This window comes from Zonotrichia albicollis, chromosome 16 (genome assembly GCF_047830755.1).
Source record: "Zonotrichia albicollis isolate bZonAlb1 chromosome 16, bZonAlb1.hap1, whole genome shotgun sequence".
NCBI lineage: Eukaryota > Metazoa > Chordata > Aves > Passeriformes > Passerellidae > Zonotrichia > Zonotrichia albicollis.
The window spans coordinates 1,084,883-1,112,847 of NC_133834.1; the positions used below are offsets into that span (position 1 = coordinate 1,084,883).

General features: G+C 57.4%; 2 protein-coding genes, 1 long non-coding RNA gene and 1 other non-coding gene across 4 annotated transcripts in view; 2 read left to right on the plus strand and 2 right to left on the minus strand.

The window, feature by feature from the left end:
- The window catches only part of TRAF7 (TNF receptor associated factor 7), a 28,360-nt gene extending 27,668 nt beyond the window's left edge, over positions 1–692 (minus strand). Inside the window, exon 1 of the mRNA XM_074552937.1 lies at positions 532–692. The gene's annotated coding sequence lies outside the window, so the exon portion shown is untranslated. The remainder of the gene's footprint in view (positions 1–531) is intronic.
- Positions 693–934: 242 nt separating this feature from the next.
- On the plus strand, positions 935–3,222 carry LOC141731027 (uncharacterized). The gene is made up of 2 exons (XR_012582922.1): positions 935–995; positions 1,222–3,222. It is a non-coding gene; the product is annotated as an uncharacterized LOC141731027 (long non-coding RNA).
- On the plus strand, positions 1,063–1,153 carry LOC141731069 (small nucleolar RNA SNORD60). The gene has a single exon (XR_012582979.1). It is a non-coding gene; the product is annotated as a small nucleolar RNA SNORD60 (small nucleolar RNA).
- On the minus strand, positions 2,079–27,815 carry RAB26 (RAB26, member RAS oncogene family). The gene is made up of 9 exons (XM_074552940.1): positions 27,538–27,815; positions 24,941–25,051; positions 7,301–7,342; positions 6,621–6,687; positions 5,892–5,944; positions 5,184–5,249; positions 4,985–5,041; positions 4,674–4,750; positions 2,079–4,212 (listed from the first exon to the last, which is right to left on the minus strand). Exons 1-9 carry the CDS (start codon positions 27,751–27,753, stop codon positions 4,110–4,112), a joined length of 792 nt encoding a protein of 263 aa, XP_074409041.1. The 5' UTR covers positions 27,754–27,815; the 3' UTR covers positions 2,079–4,109.
- Between the last annotated feature and the right edge of the window lie 150 nt (positions 27,816–27,965).

Below are 27,965 nucleotides of genomic sequence, written 5' to 3' on the forward strand. Positions count from 1 at the left end.
CGAGAGCTCGTGTGGAATGAGAAGGGAATGGCAGAATCCACAGTTCACAGTTCGCAATCCGGACCTGCACATGTTCTGCGGCAGCCACGGAGACGGACCCGCCGACAGCCCATATTTTGTGTATTGTGAGCCCAGAACCCAGGGAAAGGAGCTGAATGCGAGGGCGGGAGAGAGGCAGCAGCAACACGTGCTGCTCGGACAGGGAACGGGGCACAAAACGCCACAACTGAGCAGAAAAAGCCAAAGCCAAGCGGGGACTGCGATGGGAGCCAGCGAACACCCCGGGCGGGCAGCGGGGCCGGTGAGCGAGGCCTGGCGGGATTCACCGGCACGGAACAGCGCCGATGGTGCTCGGGCTGCCCGGAGCGCCCCGGCAGAGCGGCCGGCACCCCATACACAGCGCCCGGTGGGCACCGGGAGCCTCCGCCGGCGCCTCCCCGGCCCGCCGCCCGGCGCCCCTGCCCGGCCCGGCCCCTCCCCTGCCGGAGCCGCCCGACGCGGCCCGGCCGGCTCCCCCCGGCCCGCCCGTACCTCCCAGCGGCGGCGGCGGCCGCAGCGCCGGTGCCCGGTCCCGGCACATCGCGCCCGGGCCTGCTGCCCCCCGCCGCCCGGCCCGGAAGAGCCGCGCCCAGCGCTCCTCGGGACTTGTAGTCCCGTGCGCCGCTTCCTGCCCGCGCCGCCGAGCGGCTTGGACTACAACTCCCAAGCAGCCCCCACAGACAGTCACTCCGTGCTACAACCGCTCTTGCTACTGGTTGTGCCCGGCCTCCAGCAGTGACCAATCAGAAGGCGGCAACTGCCGCCTCGGGCCACGCTGCGCTGCGCGTCGCCATTGGCAGGAAGGAGAACGGCGGCCAATCAGCGCTGGGAGAGGCGGGGCAGTAGTCACGCCAACCGCTGGTGATTGGCTATGTCCACAGCAGTCTGACCAATAGCGGCGTCACAGTGGCCATAAAAAACGAAGTGCGGCGCACTTGCGGTCTTTCCAGCCAGAGGTGCGGCACGGGCGGGATGTGCCGGAGGGAGGGAGCGGGGCCGGTAGCGGGGTTAATACCGAGGGCGGGCCGCTGATGATCCACATTTACCTTTCTGACACCTCGTCTGAGGGCGGCGGGCGGCCGCAGCCCCTGCTGAGCATTCACGGCTGAGGCCCGCGGTGCCCGCGGCCCGGCGGGGCGGGCGGGCGCGCTCCTCCCCTCACGCGCTGTCTTCTCCCCTCAGGGCTCGGCGGTGGCGGCGTCCCGAGCCCCGTGCCCGATCCTTGGCAGTCCCCGGCGCTGTGGGCCGCTAAAAGGCGGCGATCTCTGCTCCGGTGTTTGCGGTAAGTGGGGCTGAGCCCCGGGAAATGCTTCTGCTCCGCAACGAGGCAGATCTTGAAGCACAAAGGAGCAGCTGCGGAATGGGCTGGAGGAAAGAATTCACCGAGTTTTGCTCTCCCTCGTGGGTTAGTTAAAGGTGAATATCCTGGCTGGGTGGTGGGTGCAGTAGTGTAAGTGAATGGATTTACATTCTTAACTGTAGTGCTACAGTGTGTAGATTCAGAATTAAAACCTTTTTTCTCTTTACCTCCGTGGAAGATAAAACAAGCTACTCCTCTAAGGTTTTTCCTCTCTCGAGACCAGCCTTAATTGTGAATGCTTTTTTGCTGTATTTGTACTTCAGCTTCTATGTAAAGCAAATTTTGTGGCTAACAGGTAAATAAAGTATTGAAAAGTCTGAGTTTTGCTTCTGTTTACCAGTGTTTCCATGGGACACGTGTACCTTTACAGACTGACTGGAAATGTTGTGTGGGTGCCCAGTAGAACTGGAGTGCATTGAAATTTGACGGATTTTTCTCAGCCTCACTCCAAATTGGAGTCTTGGAGTCACTTCGGTTGGATGGGGATTACAGCAGTGACCCTGGCAGCTGTGCCAGGGATGTTCAGCCCTTTCTGGGGAGAAATTACCCAAAATCCAGTTTAAACTGTGTCATACCCTGTTTCTACTGTGTGGATCCAGATCGTTTTAAGGCTGAGCTGAAATATTCAAGCGACTTAACAGTGCTGTTTAGACAATCAAAACACCGCTGTAGCCATGGAGATTATTAAAAAAATTTATTAAGAGGAATGAACCGAAAGCTGTAAACAAGAGCCAGCAGAAATGGGATGTTGCAGGTGAGGCCGAGCCCTCGCACGTGGCTGGGTGCTGTGAGCAATTAACGGGGATAATTAACGCTGCGCTGAGCGGTTCCGCGTGGTGGCAGCAAAGGCCCGTGGAAAATCCCGAGGAGGAGCTTGGGGCCAGCCCAGTGTGCAGGCACTGGAAACCAGTCCTGCACTGGGAGAGGGGCTGAGCCGCTCCAAGTTTGGGTCTAAACCACAACCAGGGCTGTGAGAGCTCTGCTGGAGCAGAGTCTGTTCCCCACAGGAAGTGCTCTAAAGGGAAACATTTAAATCTTCCTCATTTTATGGGGTTTTTATTGGTTTTAGACCACACTGAGCAAGAAGTGAGCAGCTGCAACCCAGACAGGTGCCAGTCTGACGGAGAGGGAAGGTAGGAACCTAGCAATAGGAATCCTAATCCATTGGGAATCCCAAATTTTAGGGAGACTCCTTGTTGCCTTGGCATGGGGCTGCTGCTGCTCCAAGGGCAGGATGAGGAAAGAGCCATGGAGCTGCCAGGCTGGTCCTGCCCCACTCAAAACCAAATCACTGGGGTGAGGGGGCCCCGACAGCCCCTCCATCACCTGGCTGCTCCTGCAGGACTGGCAGCAGGGTTTGCTGGGAATGCAAACGTTCCTGCATAAATGGGTTTTCCACAGGTGAGTTGGAAATTTAAATCAGCTTTAAGAATTGTCTCTCCCCTAAAGTACTATTTAGGGAAGAAAGCTGGTTCATTTTAAGATCCTTGTTCACCGTGTGAAGCTGTAGCTGCTCGTGTTGCTGTAGCTCCCTGAGGAGCGGAGCTCGGAGCACGTGGGAGCTGCAGAGGCTCCTTGTGCCCATCAGGAAGGCAGTGCTGGAGCCAAAATCCAGGCAAAATGAGGGGCAGGGGCATCTGAGTCAGCAGCTGGGGGCTGGTGCTGGCTGCAGGGCAAAGGATGGGAGATTTATTCTGTTCCATGTGGAGGAGCCACCGGGGCTCGGCACAGCGGGCACCTGCTGATGTGTGCGTGGAGTTTTCAAAGGGAGAGATTGCCAAAGGCCAAACACTTCATCCAGATTCAGATTTGTACTGAGAAGTGCAGCTTGACAAAAAAAAAACAGCCAAAAGCCTGACACAGACCAAAGGGGTGAGGAGGCCCTTGAAGAGAGCTGGCAGAGTCTGCAGCCTGTAAAATCACTGCCTGCAGCTTCCCCCCAGCTCTCCGCGGTGAAAAGAAAGAGCTGCCCAAGAGAACTTTGAAGATATCAAAGCGTTGTTGCAGTCTGAAAACACCATCACACTTACAGGAAGGTATTTAGAATAAGCTGCAATACATTAGGATTCTTCTCAAAGTACCAGAAAGGGCGGAAGGAGGAGAAGCAGAGGCTTTCCCAGAGGGATGGACATTCAGAAATCTCTGTACACAGCCAGGTGTGCAGGAGCTCACTCGGACAGCCAAGCTCTGCCTTTGCAGGGAGCAGAGAATCCCTCACTGTGGGAACGTGTCCCACCTCACAGGGATGGGCAGACAGCAGAAAGCACCTACAGGAATGGCTGCCTTCAAACATCCTTCCTGCACGCCCCAGGCCAGGGCTCTCAGCTGGATTCCAGGTACACAGGGAGAGAAAAGGGAATTCAGGACGTTCTCCTACCCAGAAAAAATCAGGACTTTTTTCCTCCTAGGTGGGGAGAAGGCGTTGGTTCCCCTGCAGCACAGCCTGGCTCTCACCAAGCTTAGAGCAGCCTCACAGAGCAGGCACAGAGGGAGACCCCAGCCCCTTGCAAACGCCCTCCTCCCACCTGTGAGCAGGGCAGGGACGCTGGCCAGGGGAGCCGGAGCCGATGGATGCGGGGGCTGCAGAATCCCAGAGAGCTTCTCCTGCTGCTCTGTGCCCTGCTCTCAGCTGGCCGTGGGGGCAGACACAGACACGACAGACGGACATGCACACACTGCCCACGGGCCTGAGTCTCTGTACAAACACACGTTAGGACCTGCAGCACCCAGAGCCTCGCACTTCCTTCTTCACGTAGTCGTGCAGCTTGAATTTGGGCTCGTTGGGCAGCTTCATGGACCTGTGCTTCAGCTCCCTGGGAAAGGGGAGAGATGCTACTCTAACACTGCTGCTTCTGGCAGGGAGAGGGTTTTGTCTGGAAAGAGCCAGAGGGGGAGTTTGGGCAAGGCTGTGGAGTGAGAGGACACAGGGAATGGCTTTTCCCTGGCACGGCAGGGCTAGATGGGATGTTGGGAAGGAATCTTCCCTGTGAGATAGTGAGGCCCTGGCACAGGTTGCCCAGAGAAGCTGTGGCTGTCCCTGGATCCCTGGAAGTGTCCAAAGCCAGACTGAACAGGGCTTGGAGCAGCCTGGGATGGTGGAAGGTGTCCTTGCCATGGCGGGATGGAACTGTATGGGCTTTAGGGTCCCTTCCAACCCAAGCCATCCCAGGATTCTATGATTCCAAGCTGCCTTGCCCAGCTCAGTTGATCTCAGTGTGGCTTGGACACTGCTAAAGCTCCTTTGGAGGACAAGGCCTCTGCTCTGGTCACTTACTTGGCGATGGCTGTGAACGCTAATTCCACGTTGAGGCCGCTCTTGGCGCTGGTCTCCATGAAGGGCACTCCGTATTCCTGAGGGACGAGACACAGCCCTGTCAGGGGTGCCACCAGGGGTGTTCCCAGGGCTCTCAGGGAGGGATTTTTGAGGACAAAAGAGGTGTCAGTAGAAACTTAAAGGAAGAACAGATGAGGAGAAAGGGGAGAGCATGACAAGGGAAAAAAGCCAAGTGTTCCCAGGTGTATTTTGGGTCACTGGTCTCCAGGTGACCATTTCCTGCGCACATCCTCAGGGACATCCTCACCTACCTTGGCAAGCTTCTCTCCATCTTCCCTTTTCACCACTCTGTCCTGGGCTGAATCCACCTGCAGCAGAAATGGCCAAGAGCAGTTTGTGGTGATTGGGAAGGTCACCAGCGTGTACCTCCCTGTGCCCTCATGCCCTGCCAGGCTCCCCTGCCCGTGGGAGGAACAGGAGGCTCTGGCAAAGCCCTGGGGCCAGGCTCACCTTGTTTCCCAGTAACATGAGGACCACATCCTGCTGTGCATATTCATGGATCTCTGTCAGCCAAGCCTGGAGGGACACAGCCAAAGAGAGGGGTTGGCAATGGCTCCAGGAGGAGCAGGGGAATGGGAGGGATGGGGCGCTGCCCCAGTGCTGCCATCCCAGGCAATGCCAGGGATGTTCCACGGATGATCCCATCAACGAGGGGGTACCTGGGGTTCCCCCATGCCCTGGGGGATCCACTTGGCAAAGCAAGCCCAGCACCCCACTTTGGCTGCTAGCAGATCCCATTTCCCAGGGTAACATCAGCCTCTGACCCCAGGATGTGCCCCGTGCCCATGTCCTGCGCGTGCCGCCCCGTGCCAAGCACACTGCTCCCAGCAGGCACCTGAACCTGCCTCCCTGAGCCGTGGGGTGCCTTCCCTGCCCTCTAATCCAGCCTAATCCAATCAAACCTGCTCTAATTCCCTGTAATCCCTGGCCCCGTGGTGTGAGCAGCTGTCTCCAGTGCTGGGGCAGTGAATCCATCACCCTTTATGTGCTGAGAAAGGGAAAAACTTCTCTGCCCGTCCCCTGCCTGTCCTTGCAGGTGCTCAGCGGTGACCAGAGCCCTGCTGCAAATGACCACAGCTCCTGACCAAACCCACAGCCAGCCACAACCCAGGCAGTGACACAAGGGGGACAGCAGGAGGGCCCAGGCTGCTGCTGTACCTGGATGTTGTCAAAGGAGGCTTTGTTGGTGACGTCGTAGAGGAGGAGCAGGGCTGTGGAGAGAGGGACAGCCCGTTAGTGCCTGCGCCAACCGAGCCCTCAGAGCACACAGCCCCTGTGGCCATCAGGGCCCTGTGAGACACAGAACACACAAATCCAGCGCAGCAACACCTCACACTGCTGGTGCTGGCACTGTGGTGGTGTTCACAGGGGTCCCAGCATGAGGGAAGAGATGAGAATCTGACTCCATGTGTCAGAAGGCCGAATTATTATTTTATGATATATATTATATTAAAACTACACTAAAAGAATAGAAGAAAGGATTTCACCAGAAAACTTGCAAGCAAAGGAAAAGGCATGATAATAAAATCCTGTGACTGACCAGACAGTTCAATACAGCTGTACTGTGATTGGTCTTTAATTACAAACAACCACATGAGACCAATCAGAGATGCACCTGTTGCATTCCACAGCAGCAGATAACCATTGTTTATATTTTGTTTCTGAGGCCTGTTGGCTTCTCAGGAGAAAAAATCCTAAGGGAAGGATTTGTCATAAAATGTGTTTGCAACAGCAGAGCCTCCTCCATCCACGGCAGCTGCTTCCCACGGGAAAACACTCCAGTGATTCCTGGCTCACCTGGCTCAACTCGGGGACCCCAGAGCTGGATCCCCAGGAGCAGGGCTGGCCGTGCTTACCCAGAGCAGGAGCAGGGCTGGCCGTGCTTACCGTGCGCATCCCGGTAGTAGGCGTGGGTGACGCTGCGGAAGCGCTCCTGCCCGGCCGTGTCCCAGATCTGGAGGGCAGACGGGAGCAGAGGGATCAGACCTGAGCAGAACCCACCCAAACCAGCCCAAACAGAATGGTGCAACCCCAGGAAACTTCTCCAGCTCTTGCTCCCGGGGATATCAATAGGAAAAACGAGCAGAGCAATAAATACGGAGGCAGCGCCTTCCCGCTCCTCGGTGTGGGGACACAGCGTGGCCAAGGGCTCCCAACATGGCCATTAATTGGAAAATCCATGGAGCAGATGGATGCATGGGGAGCTGCTAATGTGATTTATCAGTCCTTAATGCAGCAGGAGGTTTGCAGAGAGCACGCTGCTGCCTGGGGGATCTGTGTTACCGAGCTGCGGGCAAAGGGCTCGAGGAACTGTCAGGTCTGAGGGGGCTGGAGCAGCTCTGGCTGCAGGGTTGGGATGGGGTCACAGCCCCCAGCCCTGTGCAGGCTCCTGCCAGAGCAGCCAGAAGGGTCTGTAAGGCTGAGCCAGGGTGGGAGACACGAGCACAAAGGATAGAGATGGGGCCCCATTCTGGGGATGCTCCTCTGCTTTGTCCTCTGAGGGGCTTTGGCCATCTCTGAACACCCAGGGCAGCAAGGGAGATGTTTCCAGGGACAGGGGGACGTACCTGCAGCTTCACCTTCACCCCATCCACCGTCAGCACCTTGTTCTGAAAGAGAATGGAGAGGGTGGTGAGGGGTGAGTGCAGCTGCACAATGCCAAGGGAGGCACAGCCAGCCCCCATCCCAGCCAGTGCTCCCCCAAACCCTCGGGCTGATCCCCTCTCCTGCTTCTTAAACTCCCATCCACTGGTCCCAGCACCTGCAGAGCCATTTCACCATGGCCCAGCCACAGGATCTCCCTGTATCAGCAAAAGTTGAATCTATCTGGGTACCTAAACCCTGGCAATGCCATACCCAGCTCAGGCTGGAGACCTCTGTCCATAAATTAATGAGCACCAGCATCCCACCTTAATAGTCCTCAAAAGACACAGACAGCCACTTCACGCAGCCAGCAAATTAAAAATAATTCCTGCTCCTGCCTCTTGGACCTGTTCTTCTCCTGGTTTCTCTCTTAGTATGTTTTCCCCCCATTTTGCTTGGTTTCAGGAAAGATGGAACCAAGGAGCAGAGGGGGAAGTGTCCCTCCATAATGGGTTTTCCCCAAAGCCAAGGGGATATTTTGCATGGAAGGATGCCCTGGCAGAGCTGGGAGCTGTGTGGGAGCCCCTGAGCGTGGCTGTGCCAGACAGGGAGGGCAGCAGATGGATCCTGCCCATGTCCCAGAGCAGCCACCAGCCCTGCAATCTGCACCAGCCTCTCCAAACATGAAAGGAATGCAAGCCTACAGACCAGGGGTCCCAGGGGAAGGAGCAGAGAAGAGATTAATTTGCTTGCCAGATCCATAGAAATTAGCACAGCAATCAGTGGGACGTGCTGGAACAGCACAGCAGTGGGACGAGGCAGCTGGTGGCTGCTCTGCTGATCATCTAAATCCCATTTCCTCCAGTTGCTCTGGAGCTGCTTTGGGATGCTCCCATCTCCCATCTCCCATGGCACGGGATGGGCAAGGCTGCAGTGACCCCAGCTGGGCTCTGCTGGCTCACACACACCCTGGCACTGGGCACCCCACCAACCATGCAGTGCCACCAAACCCCCAGGGATCCGTGCCAAGCCCTGTCCCTGGATATCCCACACCCCTTCAGGGGCTGGGGAGGCTCTTCATTGATGGTTTTACCGAGGACAGAGGGAGCATCTCATCTCCTGCACATCTCCACGAGGATGTGGAGAGGAGGAGAGGGCAGGAGGAGCCGGAGCGCTGAATCCTGCTCGGCTCAGGCAGCGCAGGGAGACGGCCCAGGGTTATAAATACCTTCAAAGGCAGCGACTGAGACGGGGGAGAGAAGTGATTCACAGCCCAGGAGCTGTAAAAATAGGCACCAGGGACTGGGGTGGGGGAGCAGGGAGGGACTCAGGGAAAAGCTGGGGCTCGGGGAGCCGGCCGGGGGTTTAGGGCTCCCCACGTGTGGAGCTGAGCCTCCCCAGGATGCGACACCTGGGCTCCTGAAGTGCCTCAAACCCAGCGTTCCCACTGCCACAGAGTGCTCCCGGCACCTTGGTGCCTCTGGCCAGGGTTCCCAGGTGGGCAGGGACAGAGCCATCCCCAGAGCAGAACCACAAACGGTGCTGAGTTGCACCTCCACCTCATCCCAGAGAATGGGGAACAGCCCTGTCCCAACCTGAGCCACAGGTGAGCTTTATGCAGGGGCAGGTTTGTGCTCTGCAGGAGATCCACACTGAGCTCACCTTGCTCTCCAAAACGCTCCATGCTCCTCTGTGCAGGTGCTGCACCTGCAGGTTCATCCCATCCCACAGGCTCATCCCATCCCACAGGTTCATCCCACAGGTTCATCCTGCAGGCTCATCCCATCCCACAGGCTCTGCACCAGCCCAGTGCCATTCCAAACACCATTCCCCTGCCAGGGACCATGCCAGGGACTGCAGAGGAAGGCAAAGGCTCTGTGTTTCACCATTGGCCCCAGCTCTTGGCATGAGGACACTTGGTGTGATGGATGGTGACAAGGGACAAGGACACAAAGAGTGTCACATCCCCATGGCCACACTCAGCACCTCCAGCTCCCAGCAGTGTGGCTGTGCCCAGGGACGTGGCCATGTCCCCAGTGTGGCTGTGCCCAGGGACATGGCCATGTCCCCAGTGTGGCTCCCAGGCTGGCAGGACACCACGGGTGCCAGGACAGACACCACAGCCCCAGCCCTGAGCATGCATCACCCAGGCCAAAGCCACCCTGAAGCACCTGGGGAGCAGCCAAAAGGGCTGAAGCTCCAGAGGTGCCCCACATGCTCTGACCTCCCCTTCAGGAGTTAATTAACACGGAGCCAGGAGCAACAGCAGTCACACTAATTATTGCTGACCTATATTTTAGGGAGGTAAATGCTTAGGCCTAATTAAACTCTGCACAGGGATCCAGGTGCTGGCGGGGGAAAAAATTGATTTTCTGAGCATTGGTTGTGGAACAGAGCAGGGTTCCAGGGTGAGAAGCTGTAGAAGTGCTCCTGCAGGCAGGAGACACAGCCAGAGCACCACTGGCGCTGGCATCCCTGCCTGCATCCCAAAGCTGTGGCTGCCCCATCCCTGGAAGTGTCCAAGAAGCTCAGCTGAACGAGATGCCCAGGTCTCCCCCCCACCACCGCTAAGTGACTTTCCAGCCTCCAATTTTTATTTTTTTTTTTAAGGAGATGCCTCAATTCCCTCCTGTCAGCCCTTCCAAGGCTCAGCTGGGGGCTGAGCTCCTGCTAAGCATCCAAAGACAAAAGCTGTGGTGTGTCAAGGCACTGGGATGTGAAATGTGCTGCCAGCCCTGCTGGGAGGGAGGGCTGTGCTGCTCAGGGCTCCTGCTCATCTCTCTGTCTGTTGGAGCAGAGGTAATGCTCTCAGCAGCCTCCTGCCACAATTTGGGCAGCAAAACCAGCCCTGCACCTCAGCTCCGCTCTCACCCTTCCCAATTTCAGTTTTGTGTCCTATTTCCCGAGGCAGTGCAAATGTTATTGAAACCCCATCTAGCAGGGGCAGCAGTGGAATGCCTGCAGTGCCCAGGGTGGACAAACACGATGCTCCCAAGTTAAATGATCATCAGAACATCAGATAAACAGAGTTGGAACCTTGCAGATGCAGGAAAAATTAAATTACCAAGCGCAGATGGTCCTCAATTAGGAGCAGCATTATCACACAGCGAGGCCCCTCTGGCTGCAGCCCTGGCACCATCCACAGCCACGAGTGAGCAGCACAAGGGAGGGAGGGGAAGGCAATGGGGTGAAACTGCTGCTGCTGAGACGTGCACAGACAGTGCTGCCACACAGAGCCAGCACTGCCAGCCCTGAGCAGCTGCAGGATGGGCACAGCCACAGCCTGGGCCACAGGGTACCCACAGGATGGGCAAATATCACAGCCTGGGTCACAGGGTGCCCACAGGATGGGCAGATGCCATCACAGGGTACCCATAGGATGGGCAAATGTCACAGCCTGGGTCACAGGGCACCCACAGGATGGGCACAGCCACAGCCCGGGTCACAGGGTGCCCACAGGATGGGCAGATGCCATCACAGGGTCCCACAGTGCCCATAGGACAGGCAGATGCCATCACAGGGTACCCACAGTGCCCATAGGATGGGCAGATGCCATCACAGGGTACCCACAGGATGGGCAGATGCCATCACAGGGTCCCACAGTGCCCACAGGACAGGCAGATGCCATCAGAGGGTACCCACAGGACAGGCAGATGCCATCAGAGGGTACCCATAGGACAACAGATGCCATCACAGGGTCCCCACAGTGCCCACAGGATGGGCAGATGCCATCACAGGGTATCCACAGGATGGGCAGATGCCATCACAGGGTACCCATAGGACAGGCAGATGCCATCACAGGGCACCCCCAGGATGGGCAGATGCCATCACAGGGTCCCACAGTGCCCGTGAGCCCCACCAGGAGCAGCTGGCACGTCCCCAGTGCCCGAGCCCCTGGCACTGAAGCTGCAGCACAGCCCAGGCTCAGCACCACCCACAGCCCGGCCTCTCACACGCATGGACTCATTAATTAAAGCCTTTAAAGTTAAATTGGATACACGGATCAATTTGCTCTGCAATTAACTGGACAAATGGGGAGTGCTCAGGGGCAGCACTCAGGCTCCAGCCTGGGGACCCCACCCTGGCTCCTGGAGCTGTGACTGTGCTGGCTCCTGTGGTGCTGCCCAGCAGTGCACCCCATTTTACCATGGAAAAGGAGCCCCTCAAATGTCGTTATTGAGCCTTGGAGGCATCTCCTGCAGCCGAGGGGGGGCAAATTCCTGTCAGAACGGGGATAAATGACATTAGTGACTATAGATCAAAGCAGGCACTGGGGCAGCACAGAGTTAATTAGCGCCACTAATGAGCTGTGGGACTGACAGTGCAGCCACCCAGAAATGTCATTAGGTTGTGGTGTCACCGGGCCAGGCCAGCTGGGAGCGAGGGACAGACTGGGCTGTCCTTCATTGCAGGAGCCAGGAGAAACCCACAGTGCAGGAGAGGCTGAAGGGATGCTGCAGTGTGACCGTGCTCACACGGTGTGAGGGTGAGGGAAGGGACGAGGCTCTGACTCCATGGTTCAGAAGGCTGATTTATTATTTTATTATATATATTACATAAAAACTATACTAAAAGAATAGAAGAAAGGATTTCATCAGAAGGCCAGCTAAGAATGGAAAAAGGAAGTAATGATAACAAAGGTTTGTGGCTCGGACTCTCTGTCTGAGCCAGCTGACTGTGATTGGCCATTAATTAGAAACAACCACATGAGCCCAATCACAGATGCACCTGTTGCATTCCACAGCAGCAGATAATCAATGTTTGCATTTTGTTCCTGAGGCCTCTCAGCTTCTCAGCAGGAAAAATCCTAAAGAAAGGATTTGTCATGAAATGTGTCTGTGACAGTGGAGCACCGCAGCCCCACAGCAAGGCCACACCAGGAGCCAAATTCCCCCCTGGCAAAGCCCCCTGCGAGCACAAACACTCTGTGCCAGGAGGAAATGGGCTGAGTTGTGATAGAGCAGACACACAAATAACCACCTCCAACGGCGGCTGCAAAAATAGATCCGGGATCGATATGGAAATCTGCCCAAAACAGCAGGACACTGCATTAAATCTGCTCGTTAAACCCGGAGGTTGGTTTTGCCAGACAGGGAGCTGCTCAGCACCTCTCCAGGCACAGCCCCTTGGAGGTGTCACCATCCTGTCCCCTCTGCCACATCCAGCCTGGAGCAGCCAAGGCCTGGCCCCAGAGCCACCCCACAGCCCAGAGCCACCCCATGGCCCCATGGAGGTGTCACCCATCCTGTCCCCTCTGCCACATCCAGCCTGGAGCAGCCCCAAGCCTGGCCCCAAAGCCACCCCACAGCCCAGAGCCACCCCATGGCCCCATGAAGGTGTCACCAACCTGTTACCCCTGTCACATCCAGCCTGGAGCAGCCAAGGCCTGGCCCCAAAGCCACCCCACAGCCCAGAGCCACCCCATGGCCCCATGGAGGTGTCACCCACCCTGTCCCCCCTGCCACATCCAGCCTGGAGCAGCCCCAAGCCTGGCCCTCCATGGGTGCCCCCCAGCCCTGGTGCCCAGCTGGGTCCCCCCAGCACCCAGAGAGGGATGTCAGCAGCACCAGCCCTTGCCCAGAGCCTGCTCACTGCATTAAATCCCAATTACACCTCCCTGGCTGCCAGCCCTGCCCAGATAAGAGCCCAGGCCCTTGTTGGAGCAGGCACACTGAAGATTTACTGACTTATCATCTTCTAGTCACATCAGTCTGCAAATAAAAGGGGTTTCTGGCAAGAGGAGAATCCTGTCTTAGGGACAGATTAGAGGTAAGAGGATCTGCTTAGGATGATACACTTTAAATCCAGCCCTGCTCTGCTTCCCAGCATTGCCTGCAGCATTCATGGTCCCGTGTGAGGGCTGTGCTCCCTCCCAGCCCATGGAACAGCAAAGTCTGGGGTGATCCAGGGAAGGATCCTTGAGGAGGGCTCAGGCAGATGAGTCCTGGTGCTCTCAAGCCCAGTGGGGCTGCTCAGGTCTCAGGTTTTGGTTGATAATTGCTGCCCCCAGATGTGCAGGGTGTCTCTGCTTCAGCCCACACGGCTGAAGAACGAGTCTGGATCTTCACTTTTCCCTCTTGAGGTTGTTTATTAATTCTTATCTATAAAATTTTCTCTCTGCCCAGCCCAGGTCTGCTCAGCAGGGCAGCCACAGGCACTCTGTGTTGTCCTTTTATACCACAAACTACAAATAACATATTTACACTTAATTCCCAGTTAGACAGTGTTAGACAGTGCACTTCTGCTCTAAACCAACCCCAAAATGTCACCATCACTGCAGAAAATGGAGAACAAGAAGAAGAAGAAGAAAGGCTGGACATGCCCAGTTTCTTCCATTTTGCCCCCATAACCCCCATACCAAAAATCCTAAAATCTCCATTTCACCCTGTGATTATTCTGTTATTACACCATTCAAACCTGTGTGGCTTTCAGGTCCTCATACAAAGCTGGTAACTCGCTCCAGGGGTCACAATCAGATCCCCAGGGAATTTTCCACCCGAAAATTCCTCAGGGCAGGATTTGCCACAGCCATCCTGGGGACCAGAGCACCAGAAAGCAGCAGCCAGCAGGAAACTGAGGCCAAACCTGCAGCTCCAGCACAGGGATGGATCCTGCCCACCCTGGATGGTCTGCACAGCTCCCCCACCACCCTGCCCTGCATCACTCACCCCTTCCATCTCCTTCTCCCATACTTTATAAAAGAAGGGATTTTTTTAAAAAATATCTCTGCTTATTTCTAAGCCAGGAAGCCTTGGAAACAAAGGGGGCAGAGATGGCTCAGGCAGGTCTGTGCCAATGCTGGGAATAAGGAACGTGGCACTCGACATATTTATCTTCATTTTGCTCATCAAGGCCACGGCACGCTGCAAAGCTGAGCAGGGATCTCCACGGAGCATTTATTGCTCTATCATTTCTCATCTGCAGCAAACACGGCCCCGTCAGTGGCACAGAGATGAAAAATGGCTCATCAGGTCCTGTTAGGCAGGGAGTCATTTATCTGGGGAGAAATAAAGCCTAGCAGCACTTGTCTGACCTTAAAGGTCTCTTCCAACCTAAACAATTCCAGGATCTGCCTCGGTGACTGCAGCCAGCCCTGGGCTCAAAGCTCCCCTGAAGTTTCTGAGAAGACTCCACAATCCAATTAAAGGAAAACCAGGGCTGCACATGCAGCAGCAAACACTCTGTCAGCACCCAGCAGCAGCACAGCAGCGCCTGCAGACAGACTGCAAACAGCATTATTAAAGAGCACTTCTCATCCCTGAAGGAAATGAAATCCCCAAAGACCTGACAAAGGAATCTGCAGCTTTTCATCCCAAACACTGCCATCCTTCACCCACAGCCAAGGCAGACAGCTCCCAAAAAGTGCTGAGCAGCAAACCTGAGCCCAGATTCTTCGAAACATTCAAGGAAAGGAGAGGGACTAACAGCTCTGCTGAGATTTTCTATGTCTGTGCGAGTGCAGTCAGCTTCCGGGGCTGGCTCCCATCACGTCCCAATGCCCCTGGTCCCACAGCCCCTCTCTGCAGGGTGCAGTGACAATAGGGACAGCCAGGGCAGTGACAATAGGGACAGCCAGGGCAGTGACAATAGGGACAGCCAGGGCTGGAGTGCAGTGACAACAGGGACAGCCAGGGCTGGAGTGCAGTGACAATAGGGACAGCCAGGGCTGGAATGCAGCAGGTCCCAGCCCCCTGTGCAGGGCAGGACCCTCCCCATCCTGTGCTGCTCCCCAGAGTCCAGAGGAGCTCTCTGAGGTTTCACCTCCACCTCATTGACCACAGAGCTCTCACTCTGCCATGGGTGGCAATGCCACCAAGGTGCTGCCTGGCCACCTGTCCCTTGTGCAAGGACAATCCTGAAATGGCCCTGGGACAGAGATGGGGACACGAGACAGAGCTGGGGACACAGGGACAGAGCTGGGGACACAGGGACAGAGCTGGGGACAGAGCTGGGGACAGAGCTGGGGACACAGGGACAGAGCTGGGGACAGTGCTGGGGGACACGGGGGCTGAGCAGGCAGAGCCCTGCCCACACTCCTGTGCCAGGGCCAGGGTGGCCACTCGGGTGCCCCACAGGTGGCACGAGGCAGAAGGCACAGCACAGGCACCGTGCACTCAGAGCTTTGATCTTTGCAGAGCTTTTCCTCCTCCCTGGCAGCAGCCCCAGCTCTCCCCCAGGTTTGGGCAGCACTGAGCGCCCCAGGAGATGCAGAGGTGCTGAGGAACTGCAGCACACTCAGCTCATCCCTTCCACACCACCCCAGGCAGCCAAACCAGTCCGGCCAATCCAGCCCCACATTTGCTGTCCCCTCGTGGGGCTCTGGAGCAGAGCTGCCAGCCAGGGCTGTGCTGGGGCATCACCCAGGGATGCAAAGCAGCCCAGATCCATCACTGTGGGTGCAGTGCAGAGCTCGCTCCCGGGAAGCTGCCCCAACACTGCCAACCCTTTACAAACAACACTGAACCAAAACACATTGATTTTTTTCTTTTTTTTTTGCACGTTTGGGAAGGCCAGGCTCAGCCAGGAGCTGCAGCTGGAGCAGCCAGGTCCCCGTGGGAGGATTCCCAGCTCTGCACTGATCCATGGGGCTGGTCCCTGGAGAACCAGCCCTCCCATGGCTGCTGTGCCCCCCCAGCACGCCCAGCTGGCAGGAACACTCTGACCCCACGTGTGTTATCCAGGAGGGAAAACACATCACATCTGCCAGGCATTAACGCTTGCTTGGGAACAAAGTTATTTTGGGCACTGTGAGCACTTCTGCCATAATCCATGCACACTGATAGGTGCAGTTAATGTAGGGCTGAGCCCCAGAGCCACCCAGCCTGGCCAGAGGCCACCTGGACGTGTCACCCCAGTGCAAAGGGGTCTGGGGAGCAGCCCCACAGAGCAGGACCCCCCCTCTCCAGCTCCTCAGCACTTGGCTGGGCAGGGCTCTGGGCAGGGAGGGCACCCCATGGGCACGGGGGGCTCACATCCCACCAGCCTGGCACAGGTGGGGCAGGACCCACAGCTCCTCCTGAGTCTGGCACAGGTGGGGCAGGACCCTCAGTCCCTCCCCAGCCCGGCACTCATCACACCCAGGGCTCTCCCCCAGTAACAGCGTTAATGGCACACAGCCTTGGCTGGCATCGTTGCCGTGGTGATGCTGCGCAGGCAAAGCTGGAAAAGCCAAAGGCTCCATTTCCCCCGTGTGTCACCGAGCCTGGAACATCCAGCCTTGGCAGGCGGGAGGAAAACGGCCCGAGACACAGGCAGGTGGCAGGAGGGGTGCCAGGGTGGGTGCCATGGCTCCGTGGGTGCCATGGACTCGTGGGTGCCATTGTGGGTGCCATGGCTCTGTGGGTGCCAAGGCTTTGTGGGTGCCATGGCTTCGTGGAATCTGACCCCTACTTTCCACAAGTTAAATGGAAAATCCCCCCACAAAATGGAACGAACCCTGTCCAGGTGTTCACAGCAGGACCAGTCTCATCCTCAGAGATGTGCCAATGGTTCTGTGGCCCCTAGGAGATGACCCTTCCTGCCTGCTGACCCCCTGTGGGTAGAACTGACCCAGCCCAGCCTCACCAGCACCTTCCTCAGGCTCAGAGGCATCACTGAGACCCCCAAAGCACCCATGAACCCCCTCACCCTGGGACAGCCACAGCCCAGGGCAAGGGACATCACCCTGGAAAGCTGAAGCACCACGAGCTCCCAGCTCACATTAGTTGTGATCAGCGAGAAACACTTTTGCCCAGTGGAGGCATAAAGATGAATTATTTGCTGCTGTTTCCAAGAGATTCACCAGTGCCCCAGGGCAGTGACTGGGTGCTGAGCCACAATTAAAATACTCTGTGTCCCTGGGAGACAAACAAAGCTCTGTGAGCTGCAGGGCTCCTCTGGGCCCCTGCGCCAGGGCAGCTCCAGCACCCTGGGATGGAGCCAGGAGCTGCCCCTGGTGCCAACCACAAACTGTTCTGCTTCCAAAGGCTCTGCAGGCAAAGCCCTCAATCCCCCACTGCCATAGGAACTGTGTGTGCCCCACCACCACCACCATCCAAGGACAGGGACACACCAACTGCAGCTCCCTCCACCCCAAACACAGCTCTGATGGGGCTGGTTTTGCTCAGTTTTTCCCTTTTTTTTTCCTAGTTTTTTTTTCCCATTTTTTCCCAGTTTTTCCCAAGGAGGGTGCCCTGCTGGTGCTCACTGTTCCAAGCTTTGGCATATTCAATTACTGCCTTGCTTTTGAGCATGGTGATGCTCAGTGCCACCATCACCCATGGATGGGACTGACCCCGTGGCTCAGGTCTCAGGGAAGGGGCTCTTTGGGGAAAGGGGAAAAGGGAAAAGGGAAAAGGGAAAGGGGGAAAGGGAAAGGGAAAAAGGGAATAGTGATTTTCAGGGAAAAACAACACACAGAGAGCAGCTGGTGAGCTCAGCTCCTGCCACTGCAGCAGTGCCAAACCCAGGACTGGCACCTCACCCTTCCCCACACAGATATCAACATCCACCCTGGGATAACCCAAACCCTGCTGGGAGCAATAATTAATTAACAAAACAAGGCAGCAGCACAGCAGAGGGGCAGCAAGGGCCCAGGGGAGCACAGGAGCAGAGCCACAGGGCAGGGATGCCCCAAATGCCCATGCCAGGGGCAGAGGGGGGGTCAGAGACACCCAAACCCCACCTGTGCCCCCTTTCCTGGGCGCCTTCCCTCTGCTTTCAAAGAACAACCCAGTTCTGCACTGAGCTGAGTTCAATATTTTATCACAAATAAAAGATGAAAGTGAAATTAAGCCAAATGTATTCCATTAAATATTGAAAGCATTCAGGCTTGCTCTGGCCCCACTTGAACATTTTACAGGGTTTGAAACGCTCCCTGTCAGGCCTGGCACCGGCAGCGGATCCAGCGCGGCTCGGGGCCATGGCAGGGGATGCTCCAGTGCCCAAATTGGCCCTTCCAGAGCCAATTCCCCCCCTGGCAGCAGCCAGGCAGGAGCCAGCACAGCCCAGCCGTGTGCCCACAGCCCTCCCAGCCCGAGCTGCTGCTGCACAGGACCCTGCAGGGCTGGAGCAGGGCAGGGATCTGACCCAGACACACCACGCTGGGCTGGGAGTTGAATTTCCCAGCTGAGATTTGGGACCGTGCTCACAGGGGTCCCAGGGTGAGGGAAGAGATGAGGATGTGACTCCATGGTTCAGAAGGCTGATTTGTTATTTTATGTTATTATTGTATTAAAACTATACTAAAAGAATAGAAGAAAAGGTCTCATCAGAAGGCTGGCTAAGAATAGAATAGGAAAGAATGATAACAAAAGTTTGTATCTCGGGCTCTGTGTCCGAGCCAGCTGACTGTGATTGGCCATTAATTAGAAACAACCACATGAGACAAATCACAGATGCACCTGTTGCATTCCACAGCAGCAGATAATCAATGTTCACACTTTGTTCCTGAGCCCTCTCAGCTTCTCAGGAGGAAAATTCCTAAGGAAAGGATTTTTCATGAAAAGATGTCTGTGACAGAGTTCCCCATGGTTCCCACCCTCTGCAGGGGTTCTGGGCTCCCACACAGCTCTGGCCAGGAGGACACAGAGGCAGGTTGTGCTGAGCACCTTTACGAGCTCCCTCCTTGCACCAGCAGCTCCCAGCTTTGTGTTTGCCTTGCCTGTGTCCAGCTCCCGAGCAGCCCAGGCCCCTGCTCTCCCCTGAGCTAATGAAATCCATCACTCCACCCAGCCCAGGCCAGGCCAGAGCCACAGGGACACCAGCTACCAACAGGCACCAGGAACAGACCAAGCACCAGGGCTGCAGGAGCCTGGACACACTGGTGCCCTTCCAGAAGCATCCTGCAAACCCCACATCCCCAGCACCATCCTGGCAGCTGGAATGGATCAAAAATTCCACACCCAAACTATTCTGGGCGGTATTTCTGACACCAAGGAGGTGGAGGAGGCACCTTCCCACCACCCTTCAGAGAGGATTAAGCTGGGTAAGAGTTTTCAGCAGGCTCTGGGGCTGGCTGCCACCCCGGCTGCTCGGGCACTTTTTGCTTTGAAGGCATTCATCTCCTGTCTGTGCCTTCCCCAGGGCAGGATTGGAGTCCCTTGTGCCCGGGATCCCCGCCTGCACACAGGGTTTGCATCTCCCTGCTGTGCTGCAGAGCTGGGGGGGTTTATGGGTTTATTTTCCAGGAGCAGGAGGCACAGGAGGGTGGATAAACCCCGGGAGCTGCCAGCAGCGGGCACGGGCACCGCGGGCACCAGCAGCATCCCCTGGCAACTGAGGCACCGCGGGCACCAGCAGCATCCCCTGGCAACTGAGCCCTGCATGCACATGCCAGGCTGCAGAGCTCTGAGTGTCCCTCTGCCAGCCTGCAAGGAAAGCAGGGCTGGGTTCCCAGGGAAATGGGCATTTGCTGCCCTGAGAGCCCGTCCTGGGAGTGGGGAATGGGCACCAGCAGCGCTGAGGGAGCAGCACCCTCAGAGCCACACACAAGGGGCACAAACCTGCCAGGATCTGCCTCCCCGTGCTGCATTTGGGCACAGCTGCTCCCCAAGCAGGATGACAGCACTGTGTCCATAGCCTGGAACCAGGCAGGGGTGTGGGAGCATGGCAGGAACCACCAGAGCCTCCTGCAATGGTTTGGGTTGGAAGGGACCTCAAAGAGCGCCCAGGTCCAACACCTTCCACCAGGCCAGGCTGCTCCAAACCCCATCCAGCTCATCCTTGAGCACCCACAGGGATGGAAATCTGCTCTGGGCAAACTGAGCCCAGCTCTCCACACAGTGAGAAATGCAAAAATGTGAAATCAGCTACTGACTGCTATTAAAATTCATCCAGCAATGGGAGCTGCAGAGTAAACTGATTTCCAGACAAAGAGCTGCTGGGAACACACAGAAACATGGAATGGTTTGGGTTGGAAGGGACCTCAAAGGGCATCCAGTCCCAAGCAATTACCATGGGCACACTCAAGGTGGGAGCACAGGCATCCCCTGCCTGCTCCTGCCCCACCTTCCCCATCCTGGTTGCACCTCTGCTGCCACTGGCATGGCCCCATGAAGGGAATTGGATCCAAACAACTTGGCAGCACCGAGGTGCTTCTCCCAGGAAAAGAAAAAACTCTTCCCTGCAGAGCTCCAGCCCTGGAGACCAACCCAAACCCACCCCTGCAGCAAATCCCACCCTGACCCCACAGCAAAGGAGAGACCAAACACTCTGCCCAGTTCCCTCCCTCCAACATCCAGGGCTCATTTTGCACAGAAAGACACTGAAATTAATATATTTCCATTTCTTTCTTCTGGCCTAAGCAGCTCCCCTCCCACTTTTTCCAGACTGATCCACCAGAAAACGAGCCCTGCTAATGCTCCGTGCCAACCGCTGAGATAAAAGCCAGCCCTGGCTTCCAGGAGGCTCCAGGCTGCTCCAGCCCTCCAAAGGCTGGGAGGGCAGAGATGTGGGCAGGGATTTGGGCAGGGATGTGGGCAGGGATTTGGGCAGGGATGTGGGCACCTGCTGGGGAGCAGAGCACGGCCACAGCTGCAGGGATTTGGGTGCCCACTGGGGACCAGCAGATGCTCAGGGCACCCACAGCACTCTCCCAGCACCCCCAGGACCAGTCTGGGTGAATCCAAACCGTGGTCACTGCTCCTCTGCACACCCCACAGAGCTGGGGAAAATAAATATTCCCATCCTCCTGCAAAGCTCAGCTCTGCAAAGCTCAGCTCGCTGCAGGAGCAGAGGGCAGCCCCTGGAAGGGGCACACACAAACACAACAAAAAACAACCAGAGATGCCACAATCCTCCCATATTAAAAAAACCAACAAAAAAAAAAAAAAACAAAAAAAAAAAAAAAAACCAAAAAAAAAAAAAACACATTAGCACCGCTGATTCCAGCCCTGAGCCACACAGGGCTGGCTGTAATCAGGAGTCCTCAGAGCTCAGGGCCACCGGGACAGGTTTTATTTTATTTACAGCACTCCCACGTTAACCATGGCCCAGCCAAGGCTGGGGCAGAGCATGGAGCCTCCCGAGGGGGCTGGGGAGCAGCTGAACCCCCAAAAGCCCTGAGAACCTGTGCACATCAAAGCTGGGCCTTCAAAGGGAATGTCCCCAGTGCCACCTCCTGCCCTGGCAGCTGGAGATGTGCCCAGGGGCCAGGACGGTGCTGCTTTCCTGCTTTCCTGCTTTCCTGCTTTCCTGCTTTGCTCCCTGTCCTCAGGGCAGCAGCAGCAGCACAGCACTGACACCCCTGCACACCCGGGACAGCACCAAGAGCAGCCCACCCTGCTCTGAACCAAAAACCTTCCCAGCGGTTTCATCCCCTGATTAACACAGGAACCACCACCCCTGCTAATGCAAAGGAGCTCATTAGCACCTCTTCCCAGGGAGAAGAGTGCATCCTTAATTTGTTTCTTTTATGTTGTTCTCCTTTCAGGTCCAATTAGCACAAAACTCTTGCCTTGCCCAGCCTGCAGAGCTGGGGGCTGTGAGGATGGGGCAGCCCCACAGGGCCGGGTGTCACTGGGGACAGGGACACGGGGAGTTCAGGTGGCCCCTTGGCTCCTCACTTTAGCGACACTCCCATCACTCAGCTGTCACCACAGGACTCGAGCCCCCCTGGCTGCACAGCTTGAGTTTCTGTCGAGGTTTCTGAAGCGTTGCCAAAATCACAAGGAGAGGCAGCTCCCGCCGTGGCACTGAGAACATCGGGATTCACACCCCTGAGCACCACACCTGCTCCTTTCCAGGAGCCCCCTCTCCCTGGAACCCCCGTGGGTGAGGCCAGGAGAGCACCCACAGCCTGCCCCGAGCTGCTGTGCCCTCACCTGCGGGGATCTGTGGGGAGAAACCTGCCAGGATTCCCCGGTGCCATGGCACAGCTCATGGGGGCAGTAATTAACCCCCTCATTATCTGGCAATGACACCTTGAGGGTGTCACCTGTGATCCAGATGCTGAAGGCAGAGAGGGGTTTGTCCCCCAGCCTGGGGGACAGCTCAAAGCTCAAACAGGGGTTTCTGCTTAGACAGAGCTTTCTCCTCAGACAGAGGTTCCTGCCCAGAGGTTCCTGCTCAGCCAAAGCCCTGCCAGAGCAGGACCCCTTGCCCAGGGCTCTGCCTCCATGGCACCCACCCATCACTGCACCCTCAGCCTGGCCCTGTCCCAGCTGAACTGGGAAGGCTGGAATCACCCCCAGGAGCTGAGGATGCTCCCCCAGCAAACCACATTTTGGATGGAACGCTGAGGACGCAGCACCTCCAAAGCTCGAAGCCAACAGGTGCCATTTTGATGCCTTTGTTAATATTACAATCATCTTTATTTCCCCAGCATCAGTGGTTTGTTTTCCAAACACATTCAGATCAGCATCCCTCTTTGTTTAAGCGATGATAATAAACAAACACGTCACAGGAGGCTCTCCCTCGCATCAAACACTGGGAGGGAACAAACCTCAGGGGCCATTAGGAATAGGAATGCCAGATTCATTTGAAATGGATTTCTATTCATTTACCCTGGCTCTGGCCTGTGTAAGCCATTAGCCACAGCTCTGGGTGCCATCCTTGAACACGAGCAATGATCCCAGGGAGCAGGGGATGGAATGGGAGAGGAGGGAGCTGGGCTGGCCTGGGGTGCCCCAGAGCCATGGCAGGGACCAGGTGGCATCAGAAGAGTGCAGATAGTGCCCAGGGCAGTGTGGGGAGCTGGGCAGCTCCCGTGCCCGTGCTGTGCTGAGCCAGGACAGCCCCAGGGACGTGGCAGGGCCCTGCAAGGCCGGGCGTGCGCGGGAGCACAGCTGGCACACACGCTGGCCTTGGGGAGCTCCTGGTGCCAGCCAGGCTCGGAGAGCGCCACGATCCCTGCCAAAAACCCTGCCAAAAACCCAAAATAACCCCCTGAGCTCGCTCAGCACCCTGCACAGGGGCCAAGAGAACACAGAGAGCCCCAGTGACACCTCCCCATTGCTGCCACCTCAGTGCTGCAGGCTGCTAAACTCGGGGCTGCAGGGAGAAGGAGCTGAGATGTGGCAGTTCTGTGATTAAAAAGACACAAATTAAACCCAGCAGAAGCCTCCGGTGTTGCCACCCCAGAGCATCATCTGCATCACGGTGCCCACAATTACCAAACAGGATTATCCTGCTGGGAATGCAGAGGCACATCAAAAAACTATTCCATGTCCCCCCAAAATTATGAATGCCTTGCAAGGACGATAATAATGAGTTTTAGGGCATCCACATGATCTCCCCCACTGTATAATCTGCCCATTTCAGAGACATGGAGCTCTAGCAGCTCTATTAGAGAAGTAAATTAACTCTAATTTGATTGCTCCTCAGTAACAGTCATTTCAGCACTCTAATCAATAAGTCACAGGGTTTTATGGCTGCCCTCTGTATCAATCACCCTGATCAGTAATAAAACCCTTTTATTTGAAGAACACCTGAACACTGTGTAATTACCTCTGTATGCAATTACAGACCCCAATTCACCATTTCACCTGCAGCACCCCCAGCCTCGCCAGGCACGGACCATCCCTTCCTTCAAAGCTTTCTGAGCTGTCCCTCACCCTTGCACAGGGTTATTACCCACACCCCAGGCAAGCAGCAGGTTACAGGAGACACTCATGGCCCAGAAAAGCCAAGATCTGAGATCCTGCTGGGAAAAGGCAGCTGGGAAGGCACAGCGCTGGTGTGTGGTGGCATCACCAGCAGCTCCTCACAGCAGAGCCCCCAAAAGGAGCCAAATCCATCACAGAAAGAGAGATGGCACAGCCGGGAGCAGGGCAGGGAGAGCAGCACTGCCCAGACACCCCGGGAGGTGACAGGCTCACATTTTGGGGGTAGCAGATGGTCGGGGGGCTGGTGAGGGCCAGGGAGCAGCAGATGCTGGCAAGCCAGGCGTGCTGCTTTGGTGCCACCCCTGCCCCGTGCCCTGGAAAGGCTCTTTGGTGCCACCTCTGCGAAGTCACCGTTGCTGTGGCTCTGCTGTCCCACCCACGGGGGGGGATCCCCTGGGACAGGGCTGAGGGAGCCCCCCAGCATGGGACTGACAGGAAACACGGCCAAGGGAAGGTTACAAGGACCCTGGTGTGTACTCAGATGTTCCTGCCTGGCAAAGGATGCCCTGGCACACTGGGGCACTGCAGGAATTGTGATGTGATCCTGTTTTTCCCCCATAAGAATCCTTCTTATTCCCTGTGTGGAGCAATTCCCAGTGTCCTTACTGGAGCTGCACAGCTCCAACCTCTGCCCCCATGACTCTCCTGACATCAGGATGCTCCCATTGCTCCCAGCCAAGCAGAGACCTCAGAGATCCCTCAGCACAGCACAGCCCCACAGCAGTGCTCAGGAGATTCTTCCAGGACATTCTGCTTTTTATCAGTTTTGGTTCTGCTGTTCCAAGAAAAAAACACGATCAACTCTTAAGAATCACTGGAACTGCCTTGGGGAAACATTTCACAGGCAGATGTCAGGCCTTGGTTGTTACAGGAATTACCCCCAGGATCCTGAGCTGAGGAGAGGCTGCCCCATCCCTGGCAAAGCCGTGACAAAGATGCTGCTGGAGCCGGAGCTGGCACAGCTACAGAGGTTCAGTGTTTGTTACCCCCCTGCACAGCCCACCAGCCACCTGCCAGACCCCCGAGGGCCCCCTCACTCACCCTGAAGTCGATGCCCACGGTGGAGATGAAGCTGCCGGCCAGGAAGGCGCCGTCCTTGAAGCGCACCAGCAGGCAGGTCTTGCCCACGCCCGAGTCCCCCACCAGCATCACCTGCAGGGAGGGAGGGATGCAGGGGTGTGAGGCTGCAGGGCTGGGAGGGCACCCCAAAACAGCCATCACCCCGCTCCATCGCAGCACTGGGCAGCAGTGCATGGGGGGAAGAAGCACATCCAAGAGCCAGGAGAGGGTGGGGAAGGCACACAAGGGGATTATTCAGGCCCTGCACCATGTCACCAAACTGAGACACCTTCCCCTGCCCTGACAGGCACTTAACAGGTCCTTGGTGGGGGCACAACGCCCCTAAAAACCAAGAGCTGCCCGTGCTGTCCCCACAGAACAGCCCACCCCATGTGGGGCTTTCAGGAGGGTGACACTGCCCTTGGGGGTCCCCAGCCATGAGTGCCAGCTCCAGCACTCTGCCCTCCTTCAGTGGCACCCACACATGCCCGTGGCCACCCCGCCAGTCCCCCAGGAGCAGCCCCAGGTGTCATCTCCCTCAGTTTCCCCACCTGCCTCAATTTCCCCACCTCCCTCAGTTTCCCCACCTGCCTCACTTTCCCCACCTGCCTCAGTTTCCCCACCCAGCAGCCACCCTGGGCACAGACAGGGCAGGCAGCTCCTCGCCACAAAACAGCCACAGCAGAGCTGAGGCTGCTTCCAAAATGCAGCTCCCCAAAGCCTCTGCCCACACCAGCAGCCCTGCTGCCCCCAGGGCACTGACCCTGCTGCCCTCGGTGGGATGACACCGAGAAATCCGGGACAGGAGCAGGGCTGTGCCAGCTCCTTCCCCACTGCCGTGCCAGGCTCCTTCCCTCTGCCATCAGCCTTCCAGGAGCCATTTACCCGTGACAGGATTTAAATGGCTTTATGGCAGGGACTGCCCCGGGTCACACCCAACCCTCCCAGGGCTGCCAGAGGTGGCAAATGCCACCAGCCCTGTGCAGAGGCTGATGGCACAGGGTGCAGCTCACTTTGGCACTGCCAAGGAGGGCAGGGTGTGCCCACGGTGCCCCACAGCCCCAGCAGAGCCCCACAGTGGTGCCCCACAGGAGCACCAGGCACTGAGCGGGGTGAGGGCAGCCAGAGCCCACAGGGGTACCAGTGTGAAGCCAAGGGAAGGGGGAAAAAAAGTCATTTTAGTACAAAATATTGATTTTTAAAAATTTTTCAAGATATCTTTCTGGAATAGGTGACCCTCAACAGCAGCTTCTCCCAGTGCCACCAAAGCCTCAGCCGGGCACAGAGAGTGCCCAGGGCCAGGAGCCAGCCCTGTGCCCAGGACTTGGTACAGATCGGGAGCCTCAGGAGAGGGGAAGGAAAGGAGAAAGTTTAATAAACCAGGTTTTACTGGACACAAAACAATTTCTGTCTGCCACTGGGTCAAAACCAGCCAGACCATTAGCAGATGCTTTTTCTACCCGGTGAGTTTGGGCTCATCTGAGACACATTTGGCTCATCCCTGTGCCATGGGGACCATCCCTAGGGAAAGCCCCAGCCCGGGCAGGCACAGGTGAGCTCCAGGAGCCGAGGACCAGTGCAAACACAGAGGTGGCTCCATTTTAGGGAAGCTGTTGAACCATTAATGCAGCTGTATCAGGACCAAGCACCTACCAAAGCAAACAAGCACATTTCTGGAATGTCCCTCTCCACCCCATATCCCAAACCTGAACACTTCTTACCCTACACCCCAAACCTGACCACCTCTTACCCCACATCCCAAACTTCAACACCTCCATCCCCACATCCCAAACCCCCAAACCACAACACCACAGGCACAAGCTCTCCCCACCACACACCGGGCAGGACCTGCCCCAGCAAAGCCGCTCTCTCCAGGCTCGATGCCCCGCGCTCGGCACAGAGAGCGTGTCACAAACACACGGGGGTTTCACCGAGTCGTGCCCCCAGCCCAAATCACTAAATGAGCCCCAAAATCGCTGTGTGAGCCCCAAAATAATCAAATGGGCTCCGAGCTGGGCTGGCATCAGGTCTCAGGGGAGAGGTGGGGAGGAAGCAGATTCATTTGCGATGTGAGGGTGATACATCGCTCGCCAGGCTCTGAGCGGCGAGGAGAAGCCACCGAGCCCGGCAGGGACATCTGAGCGGCAGCCGGGGCACATTCGGTGCCCCTCGGGGATGCCACCATCACCCTGCTCACAGCCCCGCTTCCCTGCAGGCTCACAGGATCGGGAGCAGCCTTTGCCCGTCACTTGCACAAGTCCCGCAGCCCCAGCCCCGCTCCGGGGGCTCTGCGGGCGCAGCCCCCGCCGAGCGAGACCCCGACCGGGCGGCAGCGGAGGGCGGGATGAGGGAAGGGAGAGGAGAAAGCAGGGATGAAGGGATGCAGGGATGAAGGGATGAAGGGATGCAGGGATGCAGGGATGCGGGGACGAAGGATGCAGGGATGCAGGGATGAAGGGACGAAGGGATGCAGGGATGCCCGCCCGGTCCTGGCCCCCGGGAACTTCGGCGACGCTACCCCGTACCCTCCTGACCCCGCACTCCCACGACCCTCCCCGCTGCCCTCTCCGCTCCCGCACCTTGAAGGCGAGGTCGTAGAACTCCCCGCTGCTGCTCAGCGAGGGCCGCCCGGCCGCCGCCGCGCCGCCGTTGCGGGGCAGCTCGGGGGCGGCGGCGTTGGCGGAGCTGCCCCGGGGGGCGGCGGCGGCGCGGCCGGAGCCCTGTCCGGCGGGGGGCAGCGCGGCGGAGGGCGCGGCACCGCCGCCCTTGCTGCGAGCCGCCTTCTTGCGCGACATCCCGGGGCCGGCGCCGCGGCCGCGCCGGGCGCTGGGGGGGCGCGGGAGCCGCCGCCGCCGCCCCGCCCGGCCCCGCCCCGCGCCGCCCCTCCGCCAATGGCAGCGAGCGGAGAGTGGGAGGGGGCGTGGTCTGAGCGCTGGCCCCGCCCCTCCGCGCCCCGCAGCGCCGGCACCGGGAGGAGCGGGGGGCACCGGGGGGAGCGGGGGGCACC